Source organism: Balaenoptera musculus, chromosome 1, assembly GCF_009873245.2.
Source record: "Balaenoptera musculus isolate JJ_BM4_2016_0621 chromosome 1, mBalMus1.pri.v3, whole genome shotgun sequence".
In the NCBI taxonomy this organism is placed as follows: domain Eukaryota; kingdom Metazoa; phylum Chordata; class Mammalia; order Artiodactyla; family Balaenopteridae; genus Balaenoptera; species Balaenoptera musculus.
The window spans coordinates 60,067,550-60,081,284 of record NC_045785.1 but is presented as its reverse complement, the minus strand read 5'-3'; the positions used below and the strand labels follow the sequence as shown (position 1 = coordinate 60,081,284).

At 38.7% G+C, this 13,735-nt stretch overlaps 1 protein-coding gene across 1 annotated transcript in view; it reads right to left on the bottom strand.

Moving 5' to 3' along the window:
• LRRC7 (leucine rich repeat containing 7) overlaps positions 1-1,249 on the bottom strand; it is a 505,876-nt gene extending 504,627 nt beyond the window's left edge. Inside the window, exon 1 of the mRNA XM_036841498.1 lies at positions 803-1,249. Within this exon, the coding sequence (XP_036697393.1) occupies positions 803-804 (2 nt within the window). The 5' untranslated portion in view covers positions 805-1,249. The remainder of the gene's footprint in view (positions 1-802) is intronic.
• Between the last annotated feature and the right edge of the window lie 12,486 nt (positions 1,250-13,735).

Here is a 13,735-nt window from a genome sequence, read left to right as displayed (position 1 = left end):
TAGTGCTGGCTCACCAGCTTCGCCGTGCAACACAAAGAAGATGTGTGGGCAGGAGTTGTCTAGCTTAGGGGGAAGGAGACATCGCTTTCCCTGACTCCCAGGGAGAAAGCTTTCGCTCCATCGCTCCCCCAGTTCTTTTGGTCTTCCAGTCTCTCATACTCCTTCTTCCCCTTCATCCCCTCCCCAAAACCCCACCCGTTCCCTTCAATCCCCAAAGGCATAAAGATTTTCTAATTGTATTTTTCAAACAAATAGACATCAAACAGGAATACTACAGCTTCTAAGATAAAGGGACAAACGCGACCTGCCACAAGTGTGTGTGTGTGTGTGTGTGTGTGTGAGAGAGAGAGAGAGAGAGAGAGAGAGAGAGAGAGAGAGAATATCAAACGAGCGCTTCATCCTTCAGATACCTCCAGGAAAAAACTAACTGGAGATACCCAAGATAATAAAGAACTAAGATCAATCTCAGCTCAACCAACGGTCCCAGCACCAGCACCCCAATCTAGCTCTTTACCTTTCCTTTTTGCAGTATGTAACCCTTTAAGCTCACCCTCCAGCCCAGGCCACTCGGCGCTCCCCTGCACCCGCACAGCTAGCACCCCATTCTAAATGCCCCTCAACCTACCACCTCCCCGCCGCCTCCGCGGGCCACCGCGCAAGCAGCTCCCAGAGAGCGCCGAAGGCTCCGGTCCTCCCACCCCCGCCCCCGTCGGCCACCCGGGTCCCACACCTCGGGCGCTGTGGCTGTCGCGGCGAGGCCCCCGCAACCCCCTTGGCCACCGAGCGATAGTGTCCTACTCACATCGCCGGCGGGAGAAACTGCCCATGAGGTTCCGGAGAGAGTGAATCGTGCAGCTGCCAAGGGTTATTCCTTAAAGTGTTCGGGGGTCCGCAGTGGAGTGGGCACGAGGGTCCTCGGAGGAGAAGAGGGGTGAAGGAGGAGAAGAGGAGAAAGAGGGGATTCCAGGCAGGTGCCGCGTTAGACCATGATGCCCGTGCCCTTCAGGTGGACACCTGGAGAGGTTCCGGCGGGAAGCGGCCGAGGGGAAGCCCGAAGCGCTGGCGGGGGAGGCAGGAGCGCATCCACTGCCCAGCTTCCGCCTGCCCTGCGCGCCGCGCTAGCGACCGCAGCAGCAGAGGCAGCGGCGGCGGCGGAGGCGCAGCTCCCTCCCCACCCCCAGAAGGCTCCACAGACAATGAATCCTGGGCGGAGAAGATCCGAGCAGAAAAGGCGAATCTTGCACCCAACTCCGTGACACCCCCTGCCCGCTGCCGCGCCTCTCCTGGGCGAGGATCCCCGGGGACCGGGGCGCAGCGGGCGGTTCGGAGGGGCAGTGCGCTCCCGCGGCTGCAGGCGGCGGCCGAGTGGGCGGTTGCAGGTCCCTCCGGCGAGAACCCGCTGCCCAGGGGCTGAGTGTCCGTGGCTTCGAGCCCAGGGTTCGCCCGGAGTGGGGTCCTCCTCGGTGCAGTGGCTCGGTGAACAGGTGCCAGGATTGGCAGGCGAGGAGGCGCCGCTCCTGGCTCTTGGCTGTGTCTCTGTGCTCTCCCCGCCCCCTCTCTTTTTTCCCACCCCCTTTTCCGACGACACCAGCTGCAGCTGCTTCAAAGTGTAAAAAATGTCAAGGAGATTTTCCAGCAATAGGGGAGGGGGTGGCCACGTTCACAGCCCTCGGCCTCTTTTTGAGGTCCTCGCCTGCCCCTCTGACCTCCACTCGGGCTTCCCCAAATTGTGAGAAGAAAAATTCCAGTCCGGCGGAGAATTGAAATGGTCGCCTTCTCCCGGCTCCGGCACAGGCTGTTGTTAGAGAGCGGGACAACAGGCCGAGCTCTCTGGGGTCTTTCCGTCGCCCGCCGTGCGCCAGGCAGGTGCTCGAGGCACGGCGCCGGGCAGCGCTGGGCCGCCGGGTCCTCCCGTTGCCGGACCGGCCCGTGGCGCTCGTGCGGCGCGGCGTCCTGCAGCGCGGGCGACTCCTCCGCACCAGCGCCCCCGGGCCTCTGCGCCTTCCAGAGCGCCCCTGCACCCGCACCGGCTCGGTGACGCTGCGCTCGTGGCTCCGCAGGCTGCCGCTACTGCTATCTCAGCAAAGAGGCGGCCGGGAGCGCCTCCTCGGGGTTTCCTCCCCCGCCCTCCTTTCCCGCTGCAGGTTGTTGGCTGCCAAGGAGAAAAGTCTCTGCTAGCGGGTCGGTCGCTTCACGTCAGTCAAGGCAACGACCTTTGTGCCTGCTCTCACGTTCCCTTCTCTTTCTGGGGCCGGGGTTGCTGCCCTGGGAGTGCTCAAAATGAGAAGGGGTTTTCTAACTATGCTTCATGTTTTCACCGCCACGCCTCCTGCCATGAACACACACTCTCACACTCACACACACACTCATATGCGCCCTCACGTAAAAGCACACACAGACACTTTATTCTCTCACACTTGTCTTTAAACTCTCATAAGCAGCAATATGTTAAGAAACATATTGACGAAGCTGGTACTATATTTAGACTTCTCTTTTATTCTCTAAACCCATTGGGTCAATTCTCTCTTTAAAATAAGATTTATTATCCTGGAATCACTTTTTTTTTTTTTTCTTTTCGTGGAATATAGGCTATAGGCTTTTTGTTTCCTCATTGTAAGAGAGAAAGGCTTTCCCTTTAGTTCTCTACATCGCTAATACAGTCAGATGTCATGGTATTCAGTTGCCACTCTGGGGTGGATGCAAACTCACATTTTACTAAAAACAAAATGCATTTGCTCATATTCTTGGATTTGCAATGCTAAAATCTTCAAGGTCAAAAATCATCTTTTCTGGCTGCTAAGGATTGTCTAGGAAGAGACTTTGGAGATTGACACCTAATCTGCAGAGTACCAAGAATGATTATTTTCCACTTTACCTGGGCCATGAAAGTGGGCTGACTTTTAAGGATAACTTCCCAGTATATCATATTATTTGCATGTAAAAGGAAAGAGGAATGAGAGCATATTTTGAAAAGCCAGATCATTTAAAAAGTGTGTTATAAAACACCACTGAGAAAGGGTTCTGAAACGGCAAGGAGATGAAAAAAATTTTTCTTTTAAGGACAAATTTTGAATTGATCTCTGTGGAGCTCTATTTTTTTCACCCATGGTTTTGTCCTTGTAAACATTTGCCACATCTTAGTGTCTCAGCTGGATGGAGTGATATGAAAAATTTTAGGTACCGATTGAAAATCTAAAAAAAGCATAACCTCACACAACAGTTATACAATTGTAGCAATGCTTTACAGGCCTCCAGTTCTTTTGGATACAGTTTACACAGAACTTTCACATATATTCTTTTATTTAATCCTTTCCTAAAACTATTTGGTGGGTAACATTTTCCACACTTATAGGAAGGGCACAAGGCTCATCTCAGAAACGTACCCAATTGCCCTGTACTTGAACTCAGAATTTCTTATTTTAACTCCAGGATTCATTCCCTTTTACCAAAATATTTGCCAAAAATAAATTTGTATGTAAAATCACAGCCAATTATGATGAAACTGCAGATCATTGCAAACAGGTAACATACCTACCAATGAACTTACATCCCAGGTGTTAAGTGGAACTTTCCTAAATGAAAACAAAATTGTTCCCTTCTAGTGGGGAGAAAGATATTTTTTTGGAACCCCAAATTAAAAATTGATGATGCCCCTGTAATATATTTCAAACCATACACCCTCCTTTCCTCTTTGTCATATCCTAGAACCTTGATTTCAGACTATAGAGGTTCAAATAGATAAAAGATTTTAAATATGTGCAGGTGTGATGCAGTGCCTATGGGTTTTTAACAAACATGATTTTAGCATGAAAAAAATAAGAGGAAGTATTCTCTGTAGAATGGGCTTTGGATACAATGGCACAATTTTTTTCTAAGGTTTATGAATCTTGAACAAATTTTGGCCACCTTCACTATTTAAACAATGAAGCATACTGAAGAGATTTCAATGGTTTCATAGAATTAAGGAACTATTGAAATGCAAATGCAGATGCTGTCTTTAAACTCCAAGTTGCCCTCTCATCAACCCTCTGGAAATGCAGATGACTGTCTGCAAATTGGAGAAAGATGAATGCAGAATATCCTTAAGCTGTCACTCAAGCAGAGGTCCAACACCAAAAACAATAACCACTCAAAATTAGGTCAAAGGGGGCTTCCCTGGTGGCGCAGCGGTTGAGAATCTGACTGCCAATGCAGGTGACACGGGTTCGAGCCTCGGTCTGGGAAGATCCCACATGCCACGGAGCAACTAGGCCCGTGAGCCACAACTACTGAGCCTGCGCGTCTGGAGCCTGTGCTCCGCAACAAGAGAGGCCGCGGTAGTGAGAGGCCTGCGCACAGCGATGAAGAGTGGCCCCCGCTTGCTGCAACTAGAGAAAGCCCTCGCACAGAAACGAAGACCCAACACAGCCAAAAATTAATTAATTAATTAATTAATTAATTTTTAAAAATTAGGTCAAGGCAGTTTTAACAGATTAGCTGTTCAGATTACATCTAAGAATGGCTAGACATTGAATCCATAAAATTTTGTAAACTGTTAATCAATTCCTTTGACTCACACTACTAACATTTTTGAAATGATAGGCTGTTTCCAGGATAAGCAGGACTAACCTTATTTGAAAATAAAAGACATATGGTGATATTAGACAATCAGGCGCCAACTATCTTTCTAATATTTTTTCTTTGGAGGCCTGGTATGTCACACTTGTCTTAAAAAGATTTCCTCTTCGGCAATTCCTGATTTTAAAAAACCCACTTATAGAAAGCACAATACTTTCAGTTTTACCAACCGTTGATGTCTTAACAGGATTAGCTTAATTAGCTATTGGTCCTCGGGGAAATAAAAAAAAACTTTGTTAAATTTTGATGTATGGGGATATAGATCTGAAGAGCTCGGAGCTGGTAGAGCTTGGTAGGACAGGATCAGTATCAGTGGGGTACCATAAGAGTATGGAGTACTGTTAGCTTTTGAAAAACAGGGAGAAACTCTGAACAGGAAGTGGGAGTCATTAGATTCTTCTTCAAATTAATCTGTTAGACAGCCTTTACTGTGAAACTAATCTCTCAGATTAACAATCTAGTCTAGCTAAAGAGAATGGTTATTGTTATATTTAATTCATTTGGATAATTATTTTTTTTTATTTTTAAACATTAATTTGCATATTTATGATATACAAAATACAATGAACACTAATGTACACATCATGCATCTCTTTTAAGAAGAAAAATATGATTGATAAGATTGAAGCTTCCAGGACTTCCCTGGTGGTCCAGTGGTTAAGACTCCACCTTCCAATGCAGGGGGTGTGGGTTCAATCCCCGGTCAGGGAGCTAAGATCCCACATGCCTTGTGGCCAAAAAACCAAAAACGTAAAACAGAAGCAATATTGTAACAAATTCAATAAGGACTTTAAAAAACATGGTCCACGTTAAAAAAAAAAAAAATCTTTAAAAAAAAAGAAAAAGGATTGAAACTTCCTCTCCCATTCCTCTATTTCTTCTCCCCTTACCCCACAGAGGTAACCTCATTTCTAAAGTTTTGTATTTATTTGTACATTTGTACATTACTAAATTTCATGCCCTTTTACTGCTAACAACATGTTTATATTGCTTTGCAAATTTTACTCTTACAAAAGTGGTATAATGCAGTATGTATTCTTTTGCAACTTGATTTTGAAAAAAAACGGCATTATGTCTGTGAGTATGAATTGTCTTGATATGTGACACTCTGGTTCACTAATTTTTACTGCTGCATGATACTTGACTTTATGAATTTGTCATTTTCACCTTCTGATGACAATTTTTACTTTAGTAATGCTGTTATGAACCTGTTTGTTTATATCTCTTTATGTATATGGATGAGAGTTTTTCTATTTTATATACCATCTAAGAGTGGATTTCCTGGGTTGTGGAGTATTTTCAATATTCAATTGTTTTCAAACAATTTACATTCCTGCTATCATTTATAAGAGTTTTCTTTGATCCACATCCTGGCAGTACTTGGTATTATCAGATACTCTCACGTTGCTCAGTCCAGTCCGAGGGGTGTAAAATGGTATTTCATTATGGTTTAAATGCATATCTTCCTGCTTAATTATAAGATTGAGAACCTTTTTATATTTATTAACAATCCACATTTCCAATATGAATTGGTTAGTTTATATATTTCATGCATTTTTCAATTGGGTTTTCTTGGTGTGTGTGTGTATGTGTGTGTGTGTGTGTGTGTGTGTGTGTGTGTGTATCCTGGATTCTAATCCTTTGTCAGATCTCATCTTTAATTTTCACTCTTAAGATGATGTATTTTTATGAAAAGAAGTTTTAATTTAATCCTGTCAACTTTATCAGTACTTTCCTTTATGATATGTGCTTTGTATCTAGTTTAAGAAAACCTTTACTATCCCAAGATTATATATTTTCCTATATTGTATGCTAAGATCTTTAGAATTTGAATTTTTTACCTTTCAGACTTTAAACTATCTGAAATTGACTAGATAGAATAAGGTCTTGTGAGTTCACAATCTGTTTTCAAGAGATCAGTGGCATGAGAAAAATTAAAGAAGCTATCATGGATTTACCCTGTGCTTAAGAATTAATAGTCCAAAAAGAAAGGATAAAGAAAAGTCAAAGACATTTTGAAAAAGAATAAGATGAGGTGCTTTGTTTTCCCTGTCAATATTGATTGTGAAACTACAGTAATTTAGGACAGTTTTCAATTGAAACAGTTTAGAGAGATAGGTGAAACCAAATACAAAGGCCAAAAATCGAGCAATGAGCTTTTATACAACAGAGGAGGCAGAAGGCAATCAGTTACCTCCTGAGGAATAAAATGGAAACTTAAACAAAAATTAATCCCTTACCTCACATTATAGACAGAACAAAATCATATTGGCAGTTTTCCCTCACAAGCAGTTCAGACAAAATTTAATATACCAGTATTCCAACAGGAAGGTTATCTTAAATGAAATATAAGTAAAAAGACCAGCTAAGAGGAATTCAATATATTTTTTAAAAAAAACCAATATAGGTGAGTTCACTAACACATTATGGTATAAACATTTTCTGAGAATGTCTTTGCTATCTCTGGGTAGTTTCCTATCTATATAAAATCTTAAAATACATTTTCTTCATTCTAAAATTAATATGTATAGTTAAAGCAACCAGAAGTTCTTTCTGATTCTAAAATTACATTATCCCATGATCTTAAATTTTAATACAGTATATTATTATTAATTTGAGGAGTTAGGAATTATAAAAAACAGGTAAGGAATTGATGGTTTTACTAGCAAAGATTTTTTTTTTTTTAATGACAACTATAAACTGCTGAAGAATTTTCAGTGGTCTGCAAATATAGGATTCAAACTGCATAACTAACCAGAGTTCAGAAGGTTTCATGCACACACAATCCAGAACATATACAACGTTCACCTTCCCTTAGGTAACATAATCCTTTAACCCAAGAATCTGTACATTGCTAATATTAAGTTGTTTCTATGCTAAATCAGTCAGTAAGGAAACACCAATTATCTTTCCTTAGAAATTAAGGTAAAATAATATTTGTTGCTTTTTTTCTGCTTTGTACTTTGTCATACCTTAGCTGAGACAGGCTGAAAGCTAGGCATCTTACACCAGTTAGCCAAGTTGTGAACACAAAGGAAAAGTTCTTGAATGAAATTAAAAGTGCTACTCCAGCAAACACACATATGATAAGAAAGCAAAACAGTCTTATTGAAAAGAAAACCTTTAGTGGTCTGGATAGAAGCTCAAACCAACCACAACATTCCTTAAACCAAAGCCTAATTCAGAGCAAGGCCATTACTCTCTTTAATTCTATGAAGACTGAGAAAAGTGAGGAAGCTGCAGAAGAAAAGTTTGAAGCTAGCAGAGGTTGGTTCATTAGGTTTAAGAAAAGAAGCCATTTTCATAGGAGTGTCAAGTGAAGCAGAAAGTGCTGATGTAGAAGCTGCAGCAAGTTATCCAGCAGATGTAGCTAAGATGATTAATGAAGATGGCTACACTAAACAACAGATTTTCAATGTAGCAGAACAGCCTTCTATTGGAAGAAGATGCCACCTAGGACTTTCATAGCCAGAGAGGAGAAGTCAATGCCTGGCTTCAAAGCTTCAAAGGACAGACTGACTCTCTTGTTATGGGCTAACACAGCTGGTGACTTTAAGTTGAGCCCAATGCTTGTTAACCTTTCCAAAAATCCTAGGGCCCTTAAGAATTATGCTAAATCTACTCTGCCTGTGCTCTATAAACAGAACAACAAGGCCTAGATGAGAGCACATCTGTTTACAACATGGTTTACTGAATATTTTAAGCCCACTGTTGAAATCTGCCGCTCAGAAGAAGACTCCTTTCAAAATATTACTGCTCATTGACAGCGCATCTAGTTACCCAAGAGCTCTGATGGAGATGTACAATGAGATTAATGTTGTTTTCATGCCTGCTAACACAATATCTATTCTGCAGTCCATAGATCAAGGAGTCATGTTGACTTTCAATTCTTATTATTTAAGAAATACATTTTTTAAGGCTATAGCTGCCATAGGTAGTGATTCCTCTGATGGACCTGGGCAAAATAAATTGAAAACCTTCTGTAAAGTGCTTACCTTTCTAGATGTCTTTAAGAACATTTGTGATTCATGGGAAGAGGTCAAAATATCAACATTAGCTGGAGTTTGGTAGAAGTTGATTCTAACTCTCATGGATGATTTTGAGGGGTTCAAGACTTCAGTGGATGAAGTAACTGCAGTTGTGGTGGAAATAGCAGGAGAACTTTAGAAGTGGAGCCTAAAGATATGACTGAATTGCTGCAATCACAGGATAAAACTTTAATGGATGAGGAGTTACTTTTTATGGCTGAGCAAAGAAAGTTGTTTCTTGAGATGGAATCTAGTCCTGGTGAAGACGATGTGATGGTTGTTGAAATGATAACAAAGGATTTAGAATACTACATAAACTTATTTGATAAAGCAGTGGCAGGTTTTGAGAGGATTGGCTCCAGTTTTGAAAGAAGTTCTACTGTGGACAAAGTGCTATCAAACAGTATTACATGCTTCAGAGAAACTTTTCATGAAAGGAAGAGTCAATTGATATGGAAAACTTTAATGTTGTCTTATTTATAAAAAACTGCTAAAGTAACCCCAGCCTTCAGCAATCACCAACCTGATTAGTCCAGCAGCCATCAACTTTGAGGCAAGAACCTCCACCAGCAAAACCATTATGACTTGCCAGAGGCTCAGATAATGGTTAGCATTTTTTAGCAATCAATTATTTTTAAATTAAGGTATGTACATTGCTTTTTTAGACATAATGCTATTACAAACTTAATAGACTACTGTATAGTGTAAACATAATTTTATATGCACTTGGAAACCAAAATATTTGTGTGACTTGCTTTATTGTGATGTTCACTTTATTGTAGTGGTCTGGAACTGAACCCACAATATCTCCAAGGTATGGCTATAATTGTTTTCTTGTATAACACAAGTCTTGGGACCTCAATTATAGTGTCAGGAATTTGCTTTTTTCTAGAAAGAGAATTCTTAGGAAAGAAAGTCTTTCCATTCAAAGATGGGAAAATAGACGTAGCCAGAAAAATATTTACCCTATGTTTTTGCTTATTATGTGAGACCACATCTAAAACCTAAATGGAAATGATGGAGGAAAGTATAAGTTGAACACAATTCTAATTTGATTATAAGGCAAGATATACCAAGCTGTGATGATTTTGTCTATTTGCCTGACAGAAAATAGTCAAATAGTGGTGCCAGACACAGTAAGTTCAGCAATTTGAGGTTTTAAAAATTACTTATTTTTAGTAAAAGCAGGAGTAGTTTGGACATATGGAGTCAGGACCCCAGAAATTTTGTTTAGGTCTCACTGTTATGCTTACTTCAAGATGAAAGAAATGTCTTTGAGTATATAAATCATACTGGAATATTTCAATGTGTTCCAGAATGGTAATATTTAGCATAGAATCTAATCATAGTTCAGAGGGGAGACTTCATACTATTGACTATTAAGAATAACTGATATGGGGCTTCCCTGGTGGCGCAGTGGTTGAGAATCTGCCTGCCTATGCAGGGGACACGGGTTCGAGCCCTGGTCTGGGAAGATCCCACATGCCGCGGAGCAACTAGGCCCGTGAGCCACAATTACTGAGCCTGCGCGTCTGGAGCCTGTGCTCTGCAACAAGAGAGGCCGCAATAGTGAGAGGCCCGCGTACCGCGGTGAAGAGTGGCCCCCGCTTGCCACAACTAGAGAAAGCCCACGCACAGAAACAAAGACCCAACACAGCCATAAATTAATTAATTAATTAATTAAAAAAAAAAAGAATAACTGGTATAAAGTTACACTGCTTGCTATTATCCAATTTTATTTATGTTTTCAACTCTATCATTAGAAAAAATGTTAACATGAAACAAGTAGAGATTCATTTAGATCCAGGATAACATTTTATTTCAGTGAATTTTTCTTCCCAACAGTTTACACTTAATACTTTATCATCTATAATTATAAAACCCTACAGTTTCAAAATTTTGGGTTAGATGAAAATGCCTTTTTTTACACTTTATTCTTGAATAATAATTTAGTTGGTATATAATTCAAAGTTGACAGTTACTATTCCTTAGTATTTTGAAGATATTATTCCATGGGTTTTGGTCTTCATTGTTACTGTTGAAATATCTGCTCTCAGTCTAATTGTCATTTCTCTGTAGACAATCGTTCCTTTCATTCTTGCTGTCATTGAGATATTCTCTTTTTGTCTTTGTACACTGATGTATTTAGGCATCGATTTCCTTCCATTTTATTTCCTAGTTTTTAAAATATTATTTCTATTTATGCTGTTAGGGATTAAAAATTATTTTTTAAAAATATTTCAGCTTTTATCTCTTTAAATACTGTCTCTCTTCCATTCCCTATATTGTCTCTTTCTTATTTTATCTTCTGTATCACTAACTACTCTGTAACATTTTTCTCTCTTCTGTCTCTCTGTGCTACATTTTCTGTAATTAGTGGCCTTTATCTTTCAGTTAATTGATTCTTTTTCAACTTTCTAATGTAATGTTTAACCTACCATTGAATTTTGAATCTCACTAATTATATTTATAATTTCAACAAGTTGTTTTGTTATGTATAAGATTTTCTGATCTGTTCTGAAAGCATATTTCTTGCTCATGTTTTTGATTCACTCTTTTATTTTGCATGCTGGTCTAATAATTTCAATATCTGAAATTCAAGAAGTCTAATTTGGGGTGCTGATTTATTTCCTCTTGACTCTTGCTCATAGTGGTATATTTCCTTGGATTCTGAGCTCATTTTCAGTTGGATGTTACATGTGGGAATAATGTGAACCCTTGGTTAAAGGTGTTTCCCTCCAATAAGGATTTGTATTTGTTTTTTTCAGGTGACCCAAGGAGCTAGCTACCCAAATCATTTTAATTTTTAGCTGTGGGTTTCCCAGATCATCAAATAAGTCCCAAGTGCTCAAAAGACCATGCCTGTGATTACAAAGAAAAGACTTTCTTCCCAACCCAAAGACAAGGTTGAAGCAGACAATGTGCTTTGTAATTCCTGTTTCCCAGGGGTAAATATTTTTAAATTAAACTTAGTGAAAATGTAGGCCTTCAAGGGCTCCATCTTTAAGTTAATTCCCACCTTTTCTAGGCTAAAGGTCTAATGTCCTATTCAGCTGCCTGTTAATAGGGAGATTCTGTTATAGATTACTTATTGGCAAATGCCTTCAGAGGAGTTGTATATTTAATGCTGCTTACCACTATGGTTTCCTATTTTATCAATTGTTTGGCTTTCAAGGATTAATCTTCTTTCTTGAAAGTTAATTGTTCGCAAAACAACGACAAAAAAAGGGTAGTTTTTAAATTTTTATCCAGTTTTTCTAGATGTTTTGTCCTAGAAGTATTTTGATGATATTCAGACTGCCATGTTTTGGAAGTGGAACTAATTTATCTATTACATCACAATTTTTGAGGTGATATTTTGCAGTGTCAAAATGTTGAGTTACTTAGGTTAAATAGCATTTGTATGTTTCCTTTCTATGAAGCATGCTGTTAGAGGAGACAGTAGAAATGAGCCTTGCCACCATGATGTTGTTACAAAGGACCTTATGGACTGATAGCTTCTAAGTGAAGCAAACAGAAACATACTTGGTCATTATTTTTGATGACCCTAATCTATTTTCAGGATCAGTGTAAGCAAAAGTCTCTTTTAATACCAGTTATCGCCATCAGATAATAAACATGTTCCTCTAAATGAGTATTTTTTATTATAGGGCACACTAATAGATAGCATTAATGATTATTATTTGATTAAAATCTTCTCTCCTGATAGCAGTATGCACAAACAACTTGAGTTATGAATGATGTTCCAAACATTCATCTAACAATTGAGAATTTGTATCTGAGACATAAAAGGTAGAAAACCAATCAAATTTAGCTCCTTTTGAAATAGATGGATGCTTTGATAAAATGTAAGCGAATTCAATAATATAGAAAATTATGAAAGAAGAAAAAGACTAGTAGCAATATAGCATTGTTAAAGAAAAGGGTATATTAAAAATTACCAAAATGTTTCTCTGATATTTTTAATATTTTTATTTTTTTTCTTATCACAGAAGTGTTATGCTTATTGTTAAAATCTCAAGCAGTACAGATTTTATAAAGTAAAATATGAAAATACTCTATAAATTTTTCCCTTTAAATAACCGTAGTTATTAGTGTGGTATACTCTTCTGAATTTTTCTCAACATATAGTAACATAAAGTTACATACATTCTTAAATTTACCCCTCAGAAGTATATTGTTTATCTGTATGCATATTGCCTTATTACTTGCTTTTGCTGAAAAATATATGGTGAAATATCCTTCTGTTTCAGTTCTAATATAGTGATATCCTGTTCCTTTTTATAGCTTTATAGAATCCCATTACATGGATATACCATAATTTATGTAACCTCTTTTCTATTAATGGCTGTTTGGTTAATTTTAATTTTTTTCACTATTGCAACAATTTTGCAATGAATTTCCTTGTATATATGTCCTTGCATTCTTACGCATAACTTTTATAGCATCTATTTTTTAGAAAACTGTATATTTTTATAATATTAATATAAATCCAATATATTAATAATTATTGTAATATAATATAACAATATGATTACATAAAATAATTATAGTATTATTGAAAACTATACATATACAAAAATTAATAGTACCAAAATCCCTCCCAAAATGTTAAACTAATTTATATTGTCACCAGCTGTTCATCAAAATTTTTGTTTTTCACCTACTGTTGACCTTAGGTACCAATCATCTTTTAAACCTTTCCAATCTAATAAACAAGTACATCTCATGATTTAATTTGTATATCTGCAATAGTTATTAAATTGAGGTTAAGCTTTATGCCTTTTATGAAAGTTTGAAATGCGATGGTCTTGTTTCATCATATTTTTTATCTGTGGCAAGAAAATAAGCAGAAATGAGGCAACAATATAGCAATCAAAATCTTCCCTATAGAAAATTAGTTTTTAGGTAAGTCTGATGAGAGTTTAGTAGTAAAAGGAATAGGTGTTGAAGCTTTCTCAGTTCATTACATATCGCTAAAATCCCACCCCCCAGCTCCTTCTCATTTCTTTACCAAGAAAAAGGTCACAGATTTGAGCATCTCTGATATCCTCTTGCATTTAAACCACATCAGTAAAATAAACTTCACC